Source organism: Mus caroli, unplaced genomic scaffold (genome assembly GCF_978045245.1).
Source record: "Mus caroli unplaced genomic scaffold, Mus_caroli_1 scaffold_4, whole genome shotgun sequence".
NCBI classification, from domain to species: Eukaryota; Metazoa; Chordata; class Mammalia; order Rodentia; family Muridae; genus Mus; species Mus caroli.
Window position 1 is genome coordinate 111,812,731 of NW_028227259.1, and position 24,677 is coordinate 111,837,407.

Genomic DNA, 24,677 nt, shown 5'->3' on the forward strand with positions numbered 1-24,677 from the left:
TACAGTTTTGGTTCAGTTTTAGTATGATTTTTGAACAATTAGTTCATTAATAAAACTTAAGAAGGTACATTTTAAAGAAAAATCAATGTGAGCAGCTGTCTTAGGGTTTCTTTTGCTGCAGTGGAACACCATGACCAAAAAGCAAGTTGGGAACAAAAGGGTTTATTGAGCTTACACTTCCACATAGCTGTCCCTCACTGAAGGAAGTCAGGACAGGAAATCAAACAGGGAAGGGACCTGGAGGCAGGCGCTGATGCAGAGGCTGTGGAGGGTGCTGTTTCCTGGCTTTCTGGCCATGACTTGCTCAGCCTGCTTTCTTGTAGAGCCCAGGACCACAGCCCAGAGATGGCACCACTCACAATGGACTGGGCCCTCCCCCATCAATCACTAAGAATATGCCTTACAGCTGAATCTTATGGAGGCATTTTCTCAATTGAGGGTCCTTCTTTCAGATGACTCTAGTATGTGTCAAGTTGACATAAAACTAGCCAGGACAGGGCAGAAAATAAGTTTTATTACTAGAATGAAGAAAATATTTTAAGTGTTTTTACTTCTTTCATGAAATCCTCTTTGTTTTGACTGCATTTCTAAGTATGCAGGTTGTTTTAAACATGTTGCCTGTTTTTAGCGTCACTAATCCAACTGTAACCTTTTTCCCTAACAGGCTTTTAAGGGAAGAAATCCACACAGACACCATTCTTTCTGTCAGTGGCTCGCTGTTCAAAGTGCACAGGGCAGTCTTGTTAGCCAGAGCTCCTCGCTTTCATTCCCATATCATTGAACACACATCAAGTGACCTAACAAATGAGCTTGTTCCTGTGGATGGTGTTGAAGCTTCAGAATTTAAAGCATTTTTACAGTAAGTGCCTCATCTTACATTCAACTATGATAAACAGTTGACTTTTTAAAAATGCATGTGCATATTCTCATTATGTCCATACTCTAATCAAATCTGTCCATTTAAATGGCTTTGTTAATATTCGAGGCTTTGTATTGTCAGGGGCAAACTCAAGACTGACGCACTGCTGGATGTGGTTTATATGCCTATGAGTCAGCATCAGAAGGCTGAGACAGGAGGATCACAAGTTTGAGGCCAGTCTCTGTCATGAATGAATGAATGAATGAATGAAAAATGAGGTCCTGTCTCAAATGAATAAGTAAATGAATAAGAACAATTGATCCTGGTGCATGGTGGTGTATGCCTTCAGTCCTAGCACTTGGGAGGCAGATCCAGGCAGACCTCTGTGAGTTCGAGGCCAGCCTGGTCTACTGAATGAGTACCAGAAAGCAGAGGGGAAAGGAAAAAAACAGTCCTGAGGGAGAAGTGAATTTTGCATTTCCTGGTAGTTTCCTTTTCTACCCCCTTCCTTCTCTTCCCCCCTCCTCTCTGGCCCCCTCCCTTACTCCCCCCTCTCCTCAGCTCTCCTGCACACACCAGCAGACCAGCTTTGCTGTGGAGGTTCTCCCCTTCTACCATGTGGGTTCCAGATACCAAACAGGTTGTCAGGTTTGATGGTAGGTGCCTTTTTCCACTTCTGTTTTGCTGTTGGCTCTTCATTTTAAGCTCTAACAATTGCTTTGTTTTTGTTGTTTCTAATGTGAAGCACCTATACTTTAAACACATTGTAACTATAATTTATTTAAATTTATTTATTTATTTATTTATTTTTGGTATAGCTAGCTAGCTTGTCATTGAGTTCAAATATCAACTTAAAAATGTATGCCTTTCCCCTGGCACAGCACAGTTGTGGTAAGGACAGGCTTGGTAGTCAAGCTGCATCTACCACATCTAACTCTATGAACTTGTACTGACCACTTATATTTACTTCCTTATCCAAAAAGTACATATACTGAAATACTCCTCATTGAATCATCTTAAACCTAAAGGAGATAATTATAATGCCCTTAACACAGTGGTCTGGCACAAATTTTAATGGATATTATTCACAGCAGTAGACACTGTAAAATACAGCTGTGGACTGTACATTTAAAAGAAAATCCTGGGAATCCAGGCATGGTGGTGCATGCATTTAATCCCAGCACTTGGGGGCAGATCCAGGCAGATCTCTGTGAGTTCAAGGCCAGACTGGTCTACTGAATGGGTTAAAGGACAGCCAGGCTACACAGAGAAACTGTGTTCCCAGGAGGTTGGGGGGGGGGGTCAGAAAGAAAAAGAAAGAAAGAAAGAAAGAAAGAAAGAAAGAAAGAAAGGAAGGAAGGAAGAAAGGAAGGGGGAGGGAGGGAAGAGAAAAGGAAGAGAGGAACAAATGAACTGGATGGAAGGATGGATAGAGGAATTTTAATCCAGCAACTTGACTGCTCTGTTAAGGGATTACATCCAAAGACCTTCTAGGTCTATATGATCTAGCTGGAATTCAGACACCCCTAGATTACAGTGTTATCTGTCTAGAATTAGTCATGCCCTTAGTATGTACCTCTAATCTCTAACAATGAAGGTAAGGTTAGTTTGTAGAAGGAAACAGCCATGTTTGAAAGTGATGTCTATCTAGTTGAGGGACAGATAGAATCAGAAAGATTTGACAGCATGAGTCAGAGATAGGATACGCCTAGCTCTCACAAGAATAGCACAGGAAAGAGAGGCTACTAGAGACAAGTGGGGGTGGGGAACATACACACACACACGTACACACACACAGAGAGAGAGAGAGAGAGAGAGAGAGAGAGAGAGAGAGAGAGAGAAACAGAGAGAGAGAGAGAGAGAGAGAGAGAGAGAGAGAGAGAGAGAGAGAGAAACAAAGAGGCACAGACAGAGAATGGTGTGTGTGTAGCAGTTTTACCAGGATAGTTTTACAGAGACAGGTTGCAGAGACCAAGCTAGACACAGATGAAGACAGAATGAGCCAGGGAATGAGGAGCCAGAAGATTAGAACAAATTGCCAAAGGTAGTATGAAGCCAAGCATAGCAATTCAGTGAGAAGCCAAGAGAAGCTGCATTTAATTAGTCATCTTGGAAGATTAGATTGTACAGAGGCTAGAAGCTTCCAGGACTAGACCCAGGATAGTTAGAGAAAGAAGCGTTCTGGGTTCAGTCCAAGCTGTGTATTTGCACAGCTTGGGTATGGCTCTTATCCCATCATCTGAGACAACAAATCAGAGATAAAAGTGACATTTACAAGGAAGGAAGGAAGAAAGGAAAGGCCTGAGAGTAGGCCAGAGGAAACGGAGAGATCACATTAATACTAACTTTTATTTGCCATCATTAAAAGTGATAGGGAAGGGAACTGTAGCGGGGGCTCAGTGGTTTAGAGCACTTGTTGCTCATGCAGAGGAACTGGGTTCAATTCTAAGCATACACATGGTGGCTCACAACCATCCTAACTAGTTCCAGGGGATCTATTACCCTCTTCTGACTTCATAGGTACCAGGTACCCACATGGTATACAGGCACACATGCAGACAAAACATTCATAAATATAAAATAATATACTTAAATATATTTTGTAAAAAGGGATAGTGAATAGGCAAGCCGTGGTGGGACACACCTTTAATCCCAGTACTGTGGGTCAGAGGCACGTAGATCTTTGTGAGTTTAAGGCCAGTCTGCTCTGCATAGTGAGTTCTAGAATGACTCAGTGTATGGGGGTGTGAAGGAAGCTCTGCGCTTGAGGACAGGGATGGAGGGAGACATCTGCCTTCTCCTGTGCATTGTCCTGTTGTATAATTGCTCTCAGCTTCAGTTTTCTCAGCTAGGATAAGGAAGTTAGAATAGCTGGTTCTGTGCTTTATCCCATAATCACACTCTGTTCATGCTAAGTAGTCATGGTGGGTCTGTGGTTATGCAAGCTCCTTGAACTTGGATTCTCTGACAATGTGTACTTCATGAGCCACCTCAGCTACTGCTTTGCATATAGAAAGCGCTTATGATGTATCGCCTCTATTTGTTTTTTAGTAGATTACATTGAAATTTGTCATTAACATAAAGCCTAAAGGGCATATTATAATAGAAAACATTGATTTAGATTTTTCGTTCTTTTCTTTTATATTTTCTATTTAATTTTGAGACAGCATCTCACTGTGTAGCCATGGCTGGCCTGGAACTTGTTATGTAGATCAGGTTGGAGTCACACTCACAGAGATCCATCTGTCTCTGCCTACCAAGTGCTGATGTTAAAGACATGCACTACCACAGCTGGTCTGATTTAGACTTTTTAAAGAAGAAATCTGATAAATAGCATTTTGCAGTTTTGTGACATGAAATACAATCATCTGTAAGTTGCTTCACTTTATCCATGAAGCTCCTGAAACTCTGTCCTGCTCCCTGGACTCTGTAGTCAGTGGTGTGCACTCAAGTATAAAACAAAGTTCTGAAACACTGACTCATCTGTCCTTTGGAAACCCAGCTTTTGAATCACCTCAAGATTCAAGATTACCTTAAGATTGTAAAGCAATATTCAGTTTTCAAAGAAGATTTAAGAGTGTGCTTATTGTGAGAGTGTGTATGTATGCACATGAAAGAAAAAGGACCTCAGAGTTCAATTTGGCCTTAGTAACTGAGAACTGCTACCATAAAGTGTCAGTCGGCTTAGCACAGGCCCAGAACAGAAACTCCTCTTTTCTCTCTGCTACAGCTCTTGTTACTCAGGGTGGAAGTGGGTAGTAGATTATTCTTTAGCTGTGTTTTCTGCATGGTGGGTAGGTATTTAGTCCAGAGCTTTGTTCATGCTAAGCATACAGTTTACCACTGAGATACAAAGACCAGCTATGTATTTATTTTAATTTATTAGTTTATTTATTGAGAGGCGATCTTGCTAAGTTGCCTAGTCTGTCTGTGAGCTCTTGGGCTCAGGTGGTCCTCTAGCCTGAGGTTACAGCAGCTGCCACTCAGCTGAAGCCATGTATTCTTAAAAATATTTCTGAGATTTAGTTACAACGTTTAGCCATGTATTCTTGATGCTTTGATTTCTGGAATCTCACTTAGTTTCTTACTATATCAGAGGAGAGACTGCCCCTTCCAGGCTTAGCTGATTCCTACATGTAGCAAATGACTTGCCTGTAAATACATCTTTCATTTGCAAGCCATCCAGTCATGAGTCCATGTACACAGCCACATACCTTCTTTTTTCCAACGCTCTCTTCTAAACACCAGGCCAGGTAGCAGATGGTGAGAGATCAGCCCTTACTCACATGCCCGCCCACAATGATTCCTAATCCTGTTCAGGTGCCACCTCAGCTTGCTCATTCCCTCCCACAGAAACCACAAGCAAGGCTTTTGTTTGCGCTTTCTCATTTCCCTCCCTCTTGACCAACTCTGGCTTTCCCAGATGGCCCTGTGTGGCATGCACGTGAGTGTGCATGTGCTTCTGCCTGCAGGGGCCAGAGGGGCAGCACAAGTTTTCCGATAGCGCTCCACCTTACTCGCTTCAGATGAAGTTCCTTACTAAATCAGAGGTTTGCCAGTTTGGCTAGGCTGGCTCCCCAGCAGACACCAGGATGCAACTGTCTCCATCCCCCAATAGGTTATAGGACTGTGCAGCCATGCCATCATTTTATGTGTGTTCTGGGAAGCTGAACTCCGATCCTCATACTTGTGCAGCAAGTGCTCTTGCCCACTGAGCCAGCTCCCAGCCCCTCTCGTCTTAATCCTGCAAGTCCTCCTCCACTCTCACAGTCAAGTACAGTCATGCCAAGAGACCCAGTCAGCCTCATATGTGGCTTTTGTCCTCCATTCTGTCTGCACAGTGAATAATACTTTCTCTTGTCCAGCCACTCCCGATTTCCTGAAGTAAATCTTCACTGGTTGTGTTGTACAATCGTGTTCCTATGTTGCTGAGTGCAGTTAGCTGTCAGTTTGTTGATGTTTTCCTTCTCCTTTCCTTCCTCTTTCCCTTCTCTTCCTTTTTTCCTCCCCCTCTCTTTCTCTCTTTCTCTCTTTCTCTCTTTCTCTCTTTCTTTCTTTCTTTCTTTCTTTCTTTCTTTCTTTCTTTCTTTCTTTCTTTCTTTCTTTCTTTCTTCTTTTTTTCTTTTGAGACAGAGTGTCTCTGCAATCCTGGCTGCACTGGAGCTTGCTGTGTAGACAGAGCTCCTCCTGCCTCTGCCTCCCCAGTGATGGGAAGACGCGCTGCACTGTGCCCAGCTGAGGATGTTTTCTTATACTAATCATGAGAAGTGGCTTATTTTTTCTTTTCTTATGATTTTTTTTTTGTCTTTTTTACCTTGTCTGCTTTAACCCAGTAATCCTGGATGTCAAAAGTGAGTTGGGACATGTTCTTCTTCTACGTTTTTGTAAATGAAAATTGTGAAAGATTTAATTCTTAAAGAGTTTAGGAAAAGTTGCCAGCCAGGCCATCTAGTCCTGGTTTTTTGTTTGTTTTTTTGTTTTGTTTTGTTTGCAGGGCCTTGTGCATGTTAAGCAGGTGCCACATCCTCAACACCATATGCCCTGGATGTGGTGTTGCACAGCCGTAACCCCAGCACGTGAGAGATGGAGGTCACTCTCGGCAGCATAGCGAGTTCAAAACCAGCGTGGGACACAGGAGATCCTGTCTCAGAGAAAAAGACAAAAAAAAAAATCACCTTTATTTTAATTAATATTTTATATTTTGTCTTTTAGGGTTGTATATTCATCAAACAAAAACATAAAAAACTATGAAGAGGAAATTGTTAAAAAACTGAAAGTGGGAAGATTAATGCCAGAAAATGGGCCAGACGTCAGCTTCCCGCAGTGTAGAACTTCGTCTGACTGTTTTCTTGGGAAAGGTGAAATTCCAGAGAATATTACTGGTGGAGGTGACAGCTTTATTTCCAAGGGTGAGATGTTTGTTGGATTTTCATAAAACTTTACAGCCACGTGCTGAGATATATTCTGTAATAGCGAAGAGCATGTTGTGGAGCTGCTCTGCCAAGCCTTTTTTGTTTAAGGGACCTGGAAAGGGAAGCCACACTGCGGTCACCTTCCCGTTTCCCTGAGTAACTACTGCAAATATAGCTACATATAGTTCCTCATTGTCTTTCCAGCAACTTCAGCCTCAGTACTGCCACCTCCATTTAATATGCTCCAATAAGAAGAGAAGTTCTAGCAAACATAGAGCTAGTTCTAACACAGCATATATATAGTCCTTAAATGACCAGGAAACACAACAGTTGCCATAGCATGGAAACTTTGTCTTGAGGCATTTAAAAAAGAATATAACCTGGTAAAAATGATAATCGGTTTCACTGGTTAAATGGTTAAGAAACACATGAGTTCGTAATGTTCATTGTACATAAATACTACAGAGCATGTGGTATTCCATCTTGAAATTGACTGTTTTCTTATGGAAATAGGCATCACAATGCTTGCAGATTTAAAGTTAATTATTAATTGATAGAAAATGGAGATTAATTAGGCAGATATTCCAACAGGAACCTGAGGCCTTTGGATCAAACAGTAGACCTTATATTATTCATGGACCACCTTGGAGCCATTTAGTTGACATTAAATTAATGAGGCACTGTAGTGAGGACTCATGTTACCATGCCTGTGCAGTGAAATTGCACTACAGAAAAAAACAGCAGCATTCCCACAAAATTAAGAAATGTTGAGGGCTTATGCATAGGACATGATTGTATAATAACTTACTAGTGTTTCATGAGGAGCAACAGCCAAACTGATTGTGTTACATTTAAACATAAAAGTAAACGAGACAGTGGTCCTGCCCTGAGTTAGTTTGGAGATAGGTAGGTGTGGTACAGGTTGTTCAGAGAATACAGATAGAGCACATATAACCTGAACTACACTTCCAGAGAAAGTTGCATGGTGCAGGCAACTTCTTTTGCTGTAGTTTTGCTTTATTCTAGGGGTTAAAAATTAGTTTTCACTGTTAAGCAAATAGTCTAACGCTGAGCATATCCCTAGTCCTGTTCACCAAGTTGCCTGGCCTTGAACTCACCTTGAATCCCACACAAGCCTTATGCTTGCCGTCTGCAGGCCTGCACCTGCATATGCTTTGGTTGAATCCCAAAGAAAAACAAATTAGTGCAGCAAAACTACTTAAGGAAGGATAGTCCAGGTGAAGTACAGGACTGCCTGCCTGGAAGCAGAGGGAAAGTAGAACATGGGCTTATTTATTTATAATGGGAACAGGGAGGGTTAGGGTACAGGCAGGATGCAGTTAGAGACTTGAGCTTGTGAGAGCCATACAGAAAGGGTAACCGTGTTTGTCCAAAGCAGAATAGTTATGAAAGAGTAAAAGAAATGCTTGCTGGAAATGTATTTGTATCTTATTACTCACAGAGGTAATGGTTCTGAGGCCTTCTCTCACCCAGGACACCCAAGCCTGCTGATGCTTACATCCGCTGTATGAAGAGCATAGAGCTATGTACCATTTCTACATCTCCTGTATGCTTACAGTTCTAGGTTACTGAGAACACCTAACACAGTGTAAGTAGTCCTTACACTGTGCTTTTTAGGGAGTACTGACAAGAAGAAAGCCAGTCAGTGCTTGTTCAGCTCGCATGTAACCATGCTGGCCTCAAGTGTACAGTATGCTAATTTGAGTATAGTATGCTAATGTGAGTATGCAAATGAATGCTGGATATCCTGAAGACCTGTGAAAGGATTGAAGGCTTGTTTGCATGGGGTCAGGGTAGTGCTTTTTATTTGACAAATCCAAGTGTTCCTATTGAGACTTTTCTGGAATTCTGGTATTTGTTTGCTCATGTGTGTGCTGCCATGCATTTGTGTGTGCAGAAGCCAGAAGAGGGTGTCAGATCCGCTGGAGTTAGAAGTTACTGTCAGCTGCCTGAAATGGGTGCTAGGAACTGAGCCCTGGTCCTCTGGAGGAGCCGCCAGTGCTTTTCTCTGTAGTTATTTTTAACTTGCTTTGCTTCCTTCCTTTTGTCTTTCTTTGTGAGATGTGTATGAGCGTTTGTTTTGGTGAGGGCAGTGCTAGAGCATGAGCCCAGGACCTTTCTTTCTTTGTGAGTTTTATTTTTGGTTTTTATTTATTGGCAGTGGTGCTAGGGAATGTTCAGGACCTTGCTTGTGCAGGCAGGTGTACTGCTATTGAGCTGTGCCCTGCACTGCCCAGAGGCTGGAGTAGTTTAGTCTTTCTGGAAATCCCCATCTCGAGGTCATCTGGGGGCACTTCCCTAATTTGCCTGTTAGCCTAAAGTAGGTGTCGTCTTTAAGGTCTCATTTATGGACAACAAAGAGGCTTCTCTCAGAAAATTCTGAGAATTTTAGCACCGCTGCCAGGACCCAGGGAGACTGGGACCAAGTGTATGTCTTTATTGCCCACTGCTACAGTATATTCAGATTCAGTACTGTTGGAGTGCAGGAGGAAGGTTGTGATATTTAGTGTAGCCCATCAAATTAACTTGGTTTCCTTTTGATATGTTTCTAGATTTTTCCATTTGTGTCAAGCCTTTTTTTCACATCTCCCATTGTATTATATGGTTTAGGTTTTTGGAAGGAATTGTAGATGTTGCATCTTTCCTTGCCTGATGCTTAGCTCTTCAGATATATATGTAGCATTTAATACATTATTCAGTGACTATTTAGGAGATGTATTAGGCACCGTCCTAGGTCTGAAGGAATGACTGAAGTACATCACTGGCTCCTTGTACCTGGTTAGAGAACTCAGGGTGAGGTAGAATTAACACTAGCCTAGAGAAGAAATGGAGATGTCTGCATAGGTGACATAGGAAGAACGGGGATGGAATCAGCAGCTTTAGCCTCATTAAAGAGTGATTGAAGATTTGAAGAAAGGAAGGAGAGGTTAGCCATTGAAGTGCCTTGGAGAAAAACGTGCAAGGCAGAAGTGTCCAGTGCAAAGTCTGAAGGTGAGGCTGTCCCAGATTGGAGATAAGAGGAAGAATTTTACATAGAAATAAATGTACTGAAGTCAGAAAGGTGTAGGGAGTCAGGTACTGTGGGGCTTGAAACACAATGCTAAAGACTGGGTTTTACTCCAAAAGAAATGAAATGAACAATATGAGTTTTTTTAAGTATTTATTTATTTTTATGTCATATATATGGGTATTTTTGCCTGCATGTACCATGTGCATGCAGAGGCCAAAGGGCACTAGAGCCCCTGGAACTGGAACTGGAAACTGCATAGTATTGGCACAGAGACAGACAGGTAGATTAGTGGAGAAGAATTGAAGACCCAGAAATAAACCCACACACCTATGGTCACCTGATCTTTGACAAAGAAGCCAAAACCATCCAGTGGAAAAAAGACAGCATTTTCAACAAATGGTGCTGGTTCAAGTCTTGGTGGTCGGCTTGTAAGAGAATGCAAATCGATCCATTCTTATCTCCTTGTACAAAGCTCAAGTCCAAGTGGATCAAGGACCGCCACATAAAACCAGATAAACTGAATCTAGTAGAAGAGAAAGTGGGAAAGAGCCTTGAACACGTGGGCACAGGGGAAAAGTTCCTGAACAGAACACCAGTGGCTCAGGCTCTAAGATCAATAATTAACAAATGGGACCTCATAAAATTGCAAAGTTTCTGTAAGGCAAAGGACACTGTCAGTAGGACAAAACAGCAATCTACAGATTGGGAGAATCTCTTTACCAACCCTACATCTGATAAAGGGCTAATATCCAATATAGATATTAGAATCTCATAGAACTCAAGAAGTTAGAGTACAGAGAACCAAATAACCCTATTAAAAACTGGGGAACAGAGCTAAATAAGGAATTGTCAACTGAGGAATCTCAAATGGCCAAGAAGCAACTTAAGAAATGTTCAACATTCTTAGTCATCAGGGAAATGCAAATCAAAACAACCCTGAGATTCCACCTCACACCAGTCAGAATGGCTTAGATCACAAACTCAGGTAGCAGCAGATGCTGGTGAAGATGTGGAGAAAGAGGAAAACTCCTCCATTGCTGGCGGGATTGCAAGCTGGTACAGCCACTCTGGAAATCAGTCTGGCAGTTCCTCAGAAAATTGGACATAGGACTACTGGAGGATCCAGCAATACCATAACTGGGCATATACCCAAAAGATGCTCCAACATAATATGTGTAGCTCTGAATTTTTCTGTTGTTGCTAGGATCTGAACCCAGGACCTACAAAAGCAGCAATGCTCTTGGCCATTTAGCTGTCTCTCCAGCCCTGCAGAGGGTTGAGCTGACTAGATTGTGCTCTGGATGCTCTGTTGAAAGTAGGCTGTGGGGATCAAGTTGGATTTGGGTAGAGCAGCCGATGTGCTGAGTGGTGGGTGGATTATGGGCCCTTCAGAGTGGTCCACATAATTCTCTCATTGTAGTTTGTACTGAATGAACTTGGTTAGTAGAAATCTATTAAGTAACTAGCCTTCATCAGATATGGCTTGTTAAAATATAATTTTAAGAACAAGTAAATGTAGCTGAGTTTAGTTCTAGCAGGGAACAATTGGTGAATCAGACAGCACTCAGAAGCAAACTGGACAGTTCTTAAGAGATAAAGTTCTTAGAGATGAGAAAGGGAGGCCTGGAAGTTAGTCCTTAGAGGAGCTAGCACAAAGTTGCCCTTCAAAAGTCTTTATTAGGAGAAAGTGCTGAGACCATGGGAGTCACTGCAGGCCTTCAGGTAGGAGGGCATTAAAACATAAATGGGGTCAGAAAAATAAAGGAACTTCTCTCTCTCTAACGCCCTGGGAGGAGTGAAAGAGCTACTGTGACAGGCCAGGGGCAGAGAAGAGAGCCTTCAGAGGACTCTGAACACAGGAAATACCGGACTGCGAGCTTTTAGGGGCTGGTAGGAACTTCCACACTGTGTATTTTGGGGTGTAATAGCCAAATATGACAAAGGACAGAGGAGCCAGGCACCATGGATCAGCCGCTCAGTTACTCTTCAGTTGCTGTGGTACAATACCCTGGCAAACGGTTTATTTCTGATTTGTTTGGCATACAGCCCCTCAATGTGGGGAAACATAGCAGAGAGCCTAATGCCAGCCTCTTAGGAAGCAAAGTGACTATATCTCATCTGCACATAGGAAGTGAGGCCATGGAACCTCAGAGCCTGTTGCCAGTGATGTACTTCTTCCAGCAAGGTGCCCCTTCTAAAGGTTCCGTAACATTCTCAACGCACAGACTAGGGATCAGGTGTTCAAGTGCATGAGCCTGTGGTGGGGGTGTAGGAATGACACACATATTTCATAGTCAAACCACAACAGCCGGGTATTGTTAGATCACAGCACACCAAGGGAAGAGCTGCAGGGACAGACCCATGACCTAACACGGAGCATGGAGATCAAGTACAGAAATAGCACATCTGGCTACAGCTATACCTTAGCTTCTCTGGACCTAGTCTGATCAGTTGGCTGCTTGTAATTGGGTTAGGTTTGGATGCATTACCAAAAACACATACTTTAAGTTAGGTTTTACTTGCCAAGTGAGTTGGCAGTTGATAATGTGGGACTTCAAAGTATAGAAATAGTCTTAGGTCATACTTGATTTAGTACAGTGTAACATACACACAATGATATGCCAATGATCTCTATTATATCTGTGAAGTACAATATAAAATTTATTTTACTTTCATTAGTTTTTTTATTATATATTTTTAATTTATTATTATATTTTACTTTTACCTGAAAGGTAACTCTTTGGGAGACGTTTTTTAAATACTTATCTCTGTATATGTCTTCATGTCTTCATGCTATTTATAGTGCTGACCTTACAATAAGTGCTTCACATTTTCTGTTGATTTCCATTGAGTCTCTATTCGCCTACCTGTCATGCTAGCCATAGGTTCATAAAGTAGCATAGGCTAGTCATCTTTCTGTTACAAGAAAATGTCTGGGATAATTTGTTAGGAGAAAAGATGGGAGAATGGTGCTAGAGAAATGGCTCAGCAATTAAGAGTACCTGATGCAGAGGACCTGAGTTCGTTTCCCAGCACCCACGTGTCATGGCTCACAAACAGCAGCAGCTCCAGATTCTGGTGACCCCCCCCCCCCACACACACACACACAGAGGTTTGCTTAGGCTCATGGTCTAGGGGTCTTCACCTTTCCTCTGTGCCTCTGGTACAAACGGTGGACTGCATGGTAGAGCAAACTGGACAGAACAAATTGCTCACCTCATAGCAGAAGAGGAAGAGGAGGGCTTGGGGTGCTGTTCAGTTGCCAGAGGGACAGCCTTGCATGCAAGAAGTCCTGGGTTTAATTCCCAATACCACATAAACCACGTGGTGACACAATCCTGTAATCCTAACAAACTGGAAGTTAGAGGCAGGAGACTCATGAATGCATGTCATGTATAGCTATGTAGCTAGTTTGAGGCCAGGGTCTGACAATTCATTTCAGATGACAGAAGCACTTCCCACTTGTTCCCACACTGCCAGTGGCCACAGTATCTCTAGTGGAAGCATGGCATATTCTAGGCCTTTTACAGATGGACCTCTGGAGGCCAGTCAGTGTCCAAGCCATAGCTTAGGAGGCAAGGAGCTGAGTATTAGAAAGGAACATCGGGCCTAGCAAACACAGAAGTGGATGTTCACAGTCAGCTATTGGATAGATCACAGGGCCCCCAATGGAGGAGCTAGAGAAAGTACCCAAGGAGCTAAAGGGGTCTGCAACCCTATAGGTGGAACAACAATATGAACTAACCAGTACTCCCAGAGCTCGTGTCTCTAGCTGCATATGTATCAGAAGATGGCCTAGTCGGCCATCGTTGGAAAGAGAGGCCCATTGGACTTGCAAACTTTAGATGCTTCAGTACAGGGGAACCCCAGGGCCAAGAAGTGGGAGTGGGTGGGTAGGGGAGTTGGGGGGAGGGTATGGGGAACTTTTGGGATAGCATTGGAAATGTAAATGAGGAAAATACCTAATAAAAAAATTAAAAAAAAAGAAAGGAACATCAGTACTGCAGACATACCCTTTGCTAATTCTATAGTATTGACACATATGAATATAACTATATTTCAAGGTATATTTAATTAATACATATTTCAAAATAGGAAATATAAGTGATTTAAAAGTTTTTACTTTATTTTCAATTTGCTGCTTAAGTATTCTAGCTAATTGAGAAAATTATGAAGAAGACTTTTTGCAGGCATTAGAAAATGAAATTTGGGGATGTCTAATATTAAAGGAGCTGCTTTTTGTCTTCTCTTTTAAAGCTGATTCTGACCTGGAGCCTGCATCTGAGTTAGGAGGAGATCTGCTGAAGCTTTACCTGAATCAGCACTACCCTGACATTGACATTTGTGTTGATGGGAGAAGCTTCCGAGCGCACAGGTGGGCACTGATGGATTTGCTGGTGGGACATGGGTTCAGAGAAGAGTGGGTGGTTTTCCAGCACATTCCTGCAGACACAGGGCTCCACAGCGTCTGTTCAGGGTCAGAATCTGGCAGAGGAGAAGCTGGCCACCAGACAGGGCTTCATGCCTGCAGGCTCACATATGCACAAGTTTCAGTCTGAGCAAATCTGCTCAAATCCATGTGAACCTGAGATTTCATCAGAAGAAGTGTTCTGCCTAAAATAGGTTTAAAATTCATGTTAACAGAAAATGTAGTTATGCAGTTTTTAATTTTCATGGGCATTATAGTAATATTTGTATTACTATACTAATAAGCATGTAATAACATAATTTCTACACGAATAGCATATATTGTATTGGATACACTTTGGCTCAAATTCTGTGATTCTGAAGAGGATGTTTATGAATAACATTGATTAGGAGGTCTGATGCTACATTGTATTTAAAAATATATTTTGTGCTTTAGACTTGACTGCTGAGATAGCTCAGAGTTTTTAGATTTTAGATTAAAGCCTACTCGCTGTTTTGGTCATGCTCTTTTGGTTGTTAAGTACCTAAAATCTACTTAACAGAAGAAAAAAATTAACAAGAAATAGAAATTGTTTGTTAGAACTGGAGGGAAAGAAACATAGGTAGGTCTCAGCTGTGGATGAGGACCAGCCAGAAGCCTGAGGGACCAGACAGTTCTCCCTCCACACTTCAAATAGGAAGGTTGATAGGAAGTTCCTCTGTGTGCACCTACAGAGGATGAAGCAGACTTTGCTGTGGTGTGGGGTGTGTGTGTGTGTGTGTGTGTGTGTGTAAGCAGGCTTGTATGCATGTTAGGGTGCACATGTGTGTGGAGGCCCACATTGAGATCAGGTGTCTTCCTTGACCACTTTCCATTCTGAGGCAGAGTTTTTGGCTAAACCCAAAACTTGCCAATCGTGGTCCCTAGGGTTCACCTACCTCTGCCTCAGAAGTGCTTGCATTAGAGACAGAAGCCATGGCTACTTGCTTTTATATGGGCTCTGGGGGAAACCACAGACTTTAGTCCTTATCTTTGTATGGCAAGCACTTTATCTACTGAGCAGTCTCCACCCAAGAAGCAATGTTGAAGACTCCATAGCAGTAGTTTTAGAATACAGGAATACCTCCTAAACTCAGAAATCCTACTGATTGTCCAGTTAATTGTGACAACAGTGCACTAAGGAGACTGTTTACTGCTCAGAATTTGGTGACATAGGTAATACATATTAATATTTTCCTAAGTTATATCATCATCATCAATATCATCAAAGTTTAGCTAAACTTTGGCCTCAAACTCACAATTCTCTTATCTCAATATCCTGAGTGCTGACCTAAGAGACATACATAACTATACTTAGCACTTTCCTAATTCTTAAGAAATTTTCATTATTATATCAAAATACAGAACTTGGTAGAGATTAGACAATATGTTTTACATGTCATATTATACATTTATTAAACTGTGAGGGTGTGTGTGTGTCTGTCTTTCTGTCTGTCTGCCTGTCTGCATGTTTGCCTGTCTGCATTTTGCCAACAATATTTTAAATTTTTACTTCATTTTGTACCAAATTTTTTCTTGAGGCCACATGAGCACTGAAGTTCTGCTAATCGGACCCTTAAGCCACCGCTGCCACAGAGGAAAGGCAGAACCTCATGAGCATGAACATTTGCAGTTTGTCCTCAGTGCTTACATATGGCCTTTCCCTTTTGTGCCTTAGACTGGACTAAGTGGACTAAGAGTAATTTCAAGAGCTAGAACTAGAATATTAGGTTTTTGAGTCACCAGGTAGGCACCAGGAGCTGAACTTAGGTTCTCTGAAGAGCAACAGTGCTCTTAAGCGTCGAGCTGTCTCTCAGCCCCTAGAGCTTCTCAGCCTGCTAACTCAGTGGCCCTTTAGGGCAGTTCCTCATGTTGCAGGGACCCCAGCCATAACATTATTTTGCACTACTTCATAACTGCAATTTGGCCACTGTTATGAATCATAATGTAAATACTTTTGGAGATAAAGGTTTGCCAAAGGGGTCGTGACCCCCCAGGTTGAGAGCCATTGTCCTAGAGTGTTAGATCTGGTTTTCATTTATGGTTAGTTTTGTTCATCTTGCAGTAAAAAGGAAATCTGGATTAATAGAAAAGCAATTTCCTAAGGAGATATTTTAAAATATGACCTATTTTGCTACCTTGTTTTGCATATTATGATAGTAAATTCTGCATCATGTTATCTTTCTGGTTCAAATTTGAACTGTAGTTCATAGTAATTCTGTTAAGTTCAAAGAATTGAGACAAATAGCTCAGAAAATACACATTTGTGAGTAGACCATGTCTTTCTCTCTGACCTTACTCATCCCCAGCACTTCTGCCCCAGTCAGAAGTGAAGGGAGTTTTACTAAGGATGGAAGGGGGCAGGTGAGTCCGGTGGCCTCAGAGCTCCCACGCGTTACTCAGGTTCTCTTCCTGACACTGTTCTCAGTGCTAAGCAGCAGACTGCTGCTGATTTGTGGAGCTCAGCTGCATCAGTCTCCTGCCTCGACTCCACTTGATTAGCTGATGAGTCCTATCTACATATAGAGCATTTCTGTTTGCTCCTATTTCCTCCTGGCACCTCAAAGCTACATCCCAACAGCTACCCCCAAACAACCACTCTGTTGCTGCCCTCCCATTTTAAAATGCTATTTATTTTAATGTTTGGTAAGACAAACTGAATGTTACACTTTGAAGGTAATTTATTTTCTGAGTCACATTAAGATTCTATCATATTGCCTTATTGAAAAATCAAAGCAGTGATTCCTAATTTTAGCTTCATGACACTCAGGATCTGGTGTTTTCTTATCAGTGTTCGGTATTATATTACTAGACGTTCATTGTTGAATTATGATGTTGTCCAGTCCTTCTTTAAGATTAGTGAGTTATACAGTATCAGAAGCTCAGTGAGTTACTCTGGGCTAGGCCACTATCTATGCATCTTTGGGTACATTAGCCAAAAGCCTTTCAGAAGTAGCAGGCTTTAGTGAGTTGGTCTTTCTGAATTTGTATTCTGATTTCAGCATTTACTAATAGTGGGTAAGTTCTTTAATCTCTTGAGTCTAAATTTCTTCATTTGTAAAAGTAAAAATAGTAATAATAGTAAGTATAGAACAAGAGGCAGTATGAACTGAATCAGATATTCACAAAACCCACATCTCTGTGTGGCTAGCGTGTTGTAACACTTGGAACCAAATGTTAGTTGCTCTACATACACACTAGACGTCTGGAGAAGTATAGCATTGTCTGGGACACCTCCCTCTACAGCAGACTACAGGTATGCGACAAGATGAAGAAGGTGTAAGGTGGCTATAAGCCCAAGATATTTATCTGATTCTTCACAGAATAAATTTGCTATTCCCTGTCTTTACAGGATTTATACTTAATGATATAGTTATATCTACTTAATTATAAGATTTCTCATTACAAAAGAAGGTTATTAGCATCTTAGTATTGTTTTACTAATGGTGATTTGTCAACGTGAGAGGCTTAAAATAATGCTAAGATAGGCAAGCAATACACAAAAAGAGGGGAGATCCTTAGTGCCACTAGCCTTTGAGGAGGTTGTGAAGGGGAAACTAAAAGCAAGAAGAAGCACTAGGTGACTGAAACAAGGAAGGCATGCAGACCACAGACTGCTGAGCTCTGCTTCAAGCTCCCAGGTGCGCTCTGGAGAACTTGCTGGCAGCATCCAGCTCAGTACACTTGCCCAGCAGATCATTTTCTACTGAGCCTTACCTCTGTCCTAAGTTTGTACCTTCCAGAAAAATAAATTTGGCTTAGTGATAAGTTCCAGAGTGATTTTCACCTCCAGTGTAAAGGTGAACTGTAAATCCTACTGCCTGTGTTTAAAGAAGGAAGCTTTGAGCTTTCCTGGTCATACTGTCTTCAAACTCCAATGGAGGTCATGAAGGATATCACCAGGGATCTCAGAGCAGTAACACTTTAAATGTTTAGGGGTGAGCAGGCAGACTTGTGGCCCTCTGTCCTACCCAGTAAAGCTCTGTGAAATTGACAAAAAAGTTCATACCTTCCAAAAATTACTTGGGTATATTCCCATATACCTATCCCATTTGGATTGTCATTTTGATGTCATAAATTGATAAATACTGTACAATCCAGCAATATGTAGAATATAAAAAGTTGCCATTCCAGGGGCATCTGAGGTGGGTGCTTTGAATATATAATTAGGGAAGGGGCACTTAGAGCCTGCTGTTGAGTTCAGTTAACAATATAAAGTGTAGTGAGAGCTGCTGAGATATAGCCAGTACCACACTCAGATGAATTCACCAAGGTCTTTAACCCATTTTTCATTTTAGAGAAATTTGAGCTAGAAACCATGATAAATACATGTATCATTCTTGCAAGAAAGAAGAGCTCTGATTAGTGAATCCTTTTTAAAGAAAGATTGGCCTTACAGTGACAGACAAACGTGTGAGGGACCTTTATGAGGTGCTATGGATGGAACCTAGAGCTCTGCCACTGAGCTACCTTTCCACCCTGCACGTTCATTCCACGTAATTGTCTATGATGTCTGTGATGTGCCAGCTTGTTTTAAAACCCTAATACATTAGATTAGTTTAGTTTCTTTGAGACAGGGTTTCTCTGTGTAGCCCAGGCTGCTCTGGAACTTGCTCTGTAGAACAGGCTGGCCTTGAACTCACAGAGATCTGCCCGTCTTTGCCTCCCTAGTGCTGGGAGTAAAGTCATGTGCCACCACCACGCAGCTAGCTTTGGTTAATCAACTGTGAATTTTGCTATATTTTATCATTAGATACAGCATTTATTGTACTTTACAATTTAACTTTAAAAGGCTATTCCATGAAAGCTGCAGTCAAAACATATGCTCTAAAATATTTGTCACGAAGTAGAGTACATAATGGTGACATTTTCAAAAAGTGTCTGCACTCTTCTGGGTTTGAGCCTTAATCAGTTATGTGGAGCTAAATAAAGCAAGATCTACTTTCCCCACCTCCTCCCTTAAAGCAGGAAGACTTAAAAGTTATCTCCTCGGGAGCCCTTTCTGAGCAATGCAGGCCATTGTTCTGCATGGAATGTGAATCTAGTTCAGCTAGCATCAGGCAGTGTGGACTGGCATTGTCCTGAAGCAGCAGCAAGGGGGAAATGAGGGCATCTGGGTACAGCCAGAAGCAGTGTTGTCAGTTGAGATCAAATTTAGTCAAAAGAAGAAAATAGTTTCTGACATGTTGGAAACTAAAAAGGATGTTTCAAAGATTCTTAATATACCATGCCATCCACGGCACCGTTAACTGGAGGCAGATGTCCTAATTAAAAAGGAGTCTTTTCTAAGTTTCTATTTTAAGGTCAGAGTAATCACTTACGCCTCGGACGCTTTTAATGCTTTCTCTGGAGAGAGCTAGCATGCTGTGAGAGTTCAAATCTTGTGATGCAGACGCAGGGTTAGAGTAGATTGCAGGAGGTATGCACAGTAACTTTGAGAGAGCATGGGGGAAGCCAGAGAAGCCTGGGGCTTGTCAGACTCCAGCACTGAGCTGACCTTGGAAGAAGGAATGGCCTGTATGCTGCTACATGTGTCTGGGGACACCCCCACAAGGCTCTTGGAAAATGTCGAAGCAATCATCCATTAGAAAAGCCCATCGCCCAGATACTTAGAGGCACCTTTCTCCTCCACTCTGCTCAGTTATGGCAAGAATGACTCATGAGGAGGTGGCTCTGGAATCAGTGTGCCTTAGACTTCAGAGTGCTGTTACACAAGTCAGTGGTCAGAGGCATTCTCATGACTGTCCACACAAAAGTCATGACATGCTGTGTATTTGTCTAACTTTACTATTAGGCTTAGCCAGATAAATGGTATCAATAGAACGTTAGACTTCTAATGGTATTGTTCATTAAGGCTTTTTGATGGATTGGGCATGGTGGTAGATTACAATTAGATATAACTAATTGCAGCACTCGGGTGACTGAGGCAGGAGAGTCACCAGGTGTTCATATCCCATCTAAACCAGCCAGTTCAAGATAATCCTAAGAAACTTAGTCAAACCTGTCTCAAAAACTATTCTGTAACAGTTGTTCGATGCACACTCATAGACTGCGTGCTGCTGAGACTGAGGTCCATGAGGGACAAAGGTGACACACACAGAGTAGGATAGTGCACACATAGGCTGTACAGTGAGATTACTGTAGGAGAATAGCCAGTGCAGGTGTCTTGAAGGGCTGCCCAGTGCACTGCTAACCTTGGACATCTCTGAAGGCTGGGGTTGAAGTAAAAAGGGGCAAGTGAGGAACTTAAGACCTCATTTATACAGTTCAGTAGCGCACTTCTACAGACGTCTTAGAATTTAAAATCTTGCTTTTGACTTTCCTTGCTTTAGGAAGGAATCACAAACTGTAATGTTTGTAATCTGTCCATGTAGACTCAGTCATACTTTACAGACTCTACCTTTAGTCTACCTTAATGCTTTGTTGTTGTTGTTGTTTTGTTTGTTTGTTTGTTTGTTTTGAGATAAAGTCCTGCTCTGTAATCCTGGCTGGCTGATCTGAGTTCTCTATGTACAGTGGCCTCAACTTTGTCTCTATTCCTGTGTCTGCCTTTCCAATACTTGGGTTACAGGCATGCACCCCATGCCTGGCTTCTGTATTAAAACAGAATTCTTAGATCAGTGATTTGATCCTGTGAGTCTTTTTTTTTTCTTTCCCTATGTGCGTGCGTGCGTGCGTGTGTGCGTGTGTGTGTGTGTGTGTGTGTGTGTGTTTTATTTTCTTACATGTGTGGTTCATGTAGATATACTTGGGAAGGTCAGAAGTCAACCTTGAGTATCTTCCTCTGCTGCCATCCATCTTATATTCTTTTAAAATTACATTTATTAGTGTGTATGTGCATGTGTGCATGCCATGGCATGTTGGTAGAGATCATAAGACAGTCTGTGAGAGCCAAGTCCCTCCTTACACCATGTCAGTCCCAGAGACTGAATTCATGTCATCAACCTTGGCAGCAGTGTCTTTACCTGCTGAGACATCTTGCCATCCCTCCACGTTGTGTTTTGAGACAGCTCTCTCACTGAACCTGAAACTTTCCATTTTAAGTAGTCAGGCTGGCCGGCAAAGCATATAGTCTACATGGTTATATCTCCCCAGCCCTCTAAATACTCCAGTTTACAGGTGTGCTCCACTATGTCTTGCCAGAAGAGGGCTCAGATAGACCCCTGAGACTGAAGTTATAGATGTTTGTGAGCCACCATGTGGGTGGTGGGAATCAAATCTGGGTCCTCTGGAAGAACAGTCAGTTCTGAACCACGGAGCTGTCTCTGCAGAAAGTGTGGGTGCTGGTAATCCAAACTCGGGCCTTACATGTGCACACCAAGCACTTTATCCATTGAGCCTTCCTCCCAGCATCTTTTCCCAAGAGAGAATTTAGAAGCTAAGGGTTTTCCTCTTGTTGGTGCTTTAGCCAAGGGACATACATTTTGTTTTGTTCTAGGGGCTTGTTGTGGGTTTTGAGATGGGGGTCTCACTTTGTAGTCCTGGCTAGCCTGGAACTCACAGAGACCCGCCTGCCTTTCTCTTGAGTGATGGGATTAAAGGTGTGTGTCACTGGGTCTGATGATGCATTGTATTTTTAAAACTAAACCTGTGTTTCCTAATTTTTTATAGTTCTTCTTTACCAATGAACTGTGTTGAGCTTCCAAGTATTAGGGGATTTTTCACTATATCTCCATCACTGGTTGTGAAGAGAAAGATAAATGTTTAGTTAGATGAAAGTTTTAAAAGAAGAACACAAAATAAATATCTGTTGTAATTTCCTTTTGTGTAATGATTTTAATAGATTTTTGAAGATATGTTTTTGTGGTGATTGTTTTTAGAAAATGTATAACTTGTGATTATGAGGTAATTTTCTTCTTATATAGAGAAACTTTATCTTAGGGAGTATAAAAGGGGTTAAGAGAAAAAAATAAAAGGCTGGAGCCTTCTTTTGCTTTAACCATTCAATGTGTGTGTGTGTGTGTGTGTGTAGCTGTGTAAGCCATCGCCAGTGTGTCCTCCCGTCCCTGCTCTTCTCCACAGGCCCTACCCACAGTCCACCAGAGTGCAACACTGTTCTGTATGTAGGACTCAATGCTGCAGTCACAGTACTTAGAGTAAAACCCAATACAGATAAACTCAGTGGGAATTTGGGAATAAATAGTTAATATTTTATTTGAAAAGACAGGAAAATTAAAAAGGTCTCTCATTTCTTCAGGCCTAGAATATAGCCTTTGCCAAATGCAACTGCAGAGAATTCAGAATTAGAGCTTAGAACCTCTATTGAAAAGTCTGTCTTTAAAAAAATTCATTTACAGTGATTTCCACCTCTTTGCCTTTTTGTAAACTTTATTTTTATTTTATGTGTATCAGTGTTTGGCTTACATGTATGTATGTGTACCTGGTGCCCACAGGATGCCAGATGCCCTGGAACTGGAGCCATGTATAGTTGTCAGCTGCTTTGTGAGTTTGGGAACTTATTTAGGGCCTGTACAAGAGCAGCCAATGCTTTCAGCCATCCTTACAGCCCTTTCTTTTCTTGTTGGTGTTTCTTCTGCAAGTTGCTAAGTTATACAAGGCTGTATTTCAACAGTGCTAGCAGCATGTCACCAACAGAGAGCCATCTTTCACTCCTCTAACCCACAATAAGAGCACCTCCGGGTGCTCCATTTGTAGGTGATGATTTTGTAGTTTTGTAAATATAAAGAGCTTTTAAAAGAACAGTTTAAGTGATAATAAGGGCACTGTAATTTGTGTTTTACTGGACTGAACTTGCTTACTCCCTTTGTGTTTAGAGACAGAGTCTCATGAGGTAGCTAAGTTGACTTGAATCCCCCTGCCTCAGCTTTCCACATGTAGGATTACAGGTGCATGTTATCAAGACTGGCTTTTGAATTACTGTTTTAAACAAACAATGTATAAATGTGTAACTGTTTATAATTTTTGTTATAGGCATTCTATCAGTCAGTACAAACAAGACAAATAGGATGTTTAAAGAGGTGAAAATGAAAATTTTGTAAGATCTCCATTTGCACAGCATGTAAATGCTCACCTGTTTCCATCCTCTCTCTTTAGGGCCATTTTAAGTGCCAGGTCGAGTTATTTTGCTGCAATGCTGAGTGGCTGCTGGGCTGAAAGCTCCCAAGAGTGTGTTACTCTTCAAGGGTGAGTAAGCATAATGTTTCATGAGTCAGCATGACTGTAGAAGATTACAGATGACACTTACACACAGCATTCTTCCTGCATTCAGAAAAACAGATCTTAGATGGTAGAACTTCAGAACTGACGTTTTTCTAAAGCTAAAGGCAGAGGATCCCTTAGTAATCAAGGTCTTATCTGAATCTGCTCAGGCCCTGAAACAGAGCCGAGAGACTGCAGCACCACACACCGGTTCTCACACTTGTGAAGGCTGAGGGGTCATCAAGGCTTCCTTAGCTTGCTCCCTGTGTCTCCTGGGGTGTTTGCCATTTGTCTTGTCTGAAAGGATTTCTGTGGTATCTCTCCAAACACTACTCTGTCCTATCCAGGCTCCACCCTCTGCTTAATTTAAGCTTATCTCTTTCCAATGGCCTCCTCTTTCTGTGCTGAAGGCTGGAGCTTCAACGTCTGATCTGGAGAGGACACAGTCAGTTCCTAGTGCACACATGCATAGTGCACACATGCATAGTGCACACATGCATAGTGCACACATGCATAGTGCACACATTCAGATTAAGGGATATTTTAACTGGCAGGCATAAAGCTTCATTGTCCTGTGGGTAAGAGGAGTAAAAAGGCATACCTGCTGGTGACCTTTGTTATCACTGTTGAAATACAGCTTGAGGGGGCTGGAGAGATGCTCAGTGGTTAGAGACCTTCCTGCTCTCCACAGGACCCTCTGGGAGTTCCCAGTACCGATGTTTGGACAGCTTACAGAGGCCTGCAACTCCAGCTATGGGGATCTGCTGTCCTCTTCTGGACTTCATGGGTACCAGCACATATAGAAATAAATAAAAATTTTAAAAATCTAAAAAAAAAACCCAAAACAAACAAACAAACAAACAACCCAACTTGAAAGGCCTGTCTGCCAGACTGATGATGTTTTCCTTTGAGAAGAGAAGAGGTGGGACTGGCAGAAGCCACATATCTTTAGGAGTAGCTGCTTTGTGCTAATTTCAGAAACTGGTTTAGGGCCTGTTTCATATGCTTTAGACATCTACTTTTAAAACTGTCAATATATCCTATTAAAACTGAATTCAATGAGAATTCAAATTAAGGAATAATACTAGTTTGATTTAGAATCTAACTTTTGTACATGCCTTTTTATTTTTATGTCTCTCAGAATTCTCTTAGAATGAAGTAACTAGAATTTCTATGATCTATTCAATTGTTGTAAACCTTTCTTGTATATTTTATACAGATTTTTAGATATTAAATGAGTCTATGACATTGTTACAGAATGTAAAGTCC

At 41.7% G+C, this 24,677-nt stretch overlaps 1 protein-coding gene across 3 annotated transcripts in view; it reads left to right on the forward strand.

Moving 5' to 3' along the window:
* Btbd8 (BTB domain containing 8) overlaps window positions 1-24,677 on the forward strand; it is a 71,112-nt gene that overhangs the window by 6,748 nt on the left and 39,687 nt on the right. For all 3 annotated transcript variants that reach the window (XM_085836983.1, XM_029477580.2, XM_021162653.3), the window contains exons 2-5: window positions 665-859; window positions 6,572-6,768; window positions 14,060-14,177; window positions 23,304-23,393. In XM_085836983.1, the coding sequence (XP_085693109.1) occupies window positions 6,648-6,768; window positions 14,060-14,177; window positions 23,304-23,393 (329 nt within the window). In that variant the 5' untranslated portion in view covers window positions 665-859; window positions 6,572-6,647. The remainder of the gene's footprint in view (window positions 1-664; window positions 860-6,571; window positions 6,769-14,059; window positions 14,178-23,303; window positions 23,394-24,677) is intronic.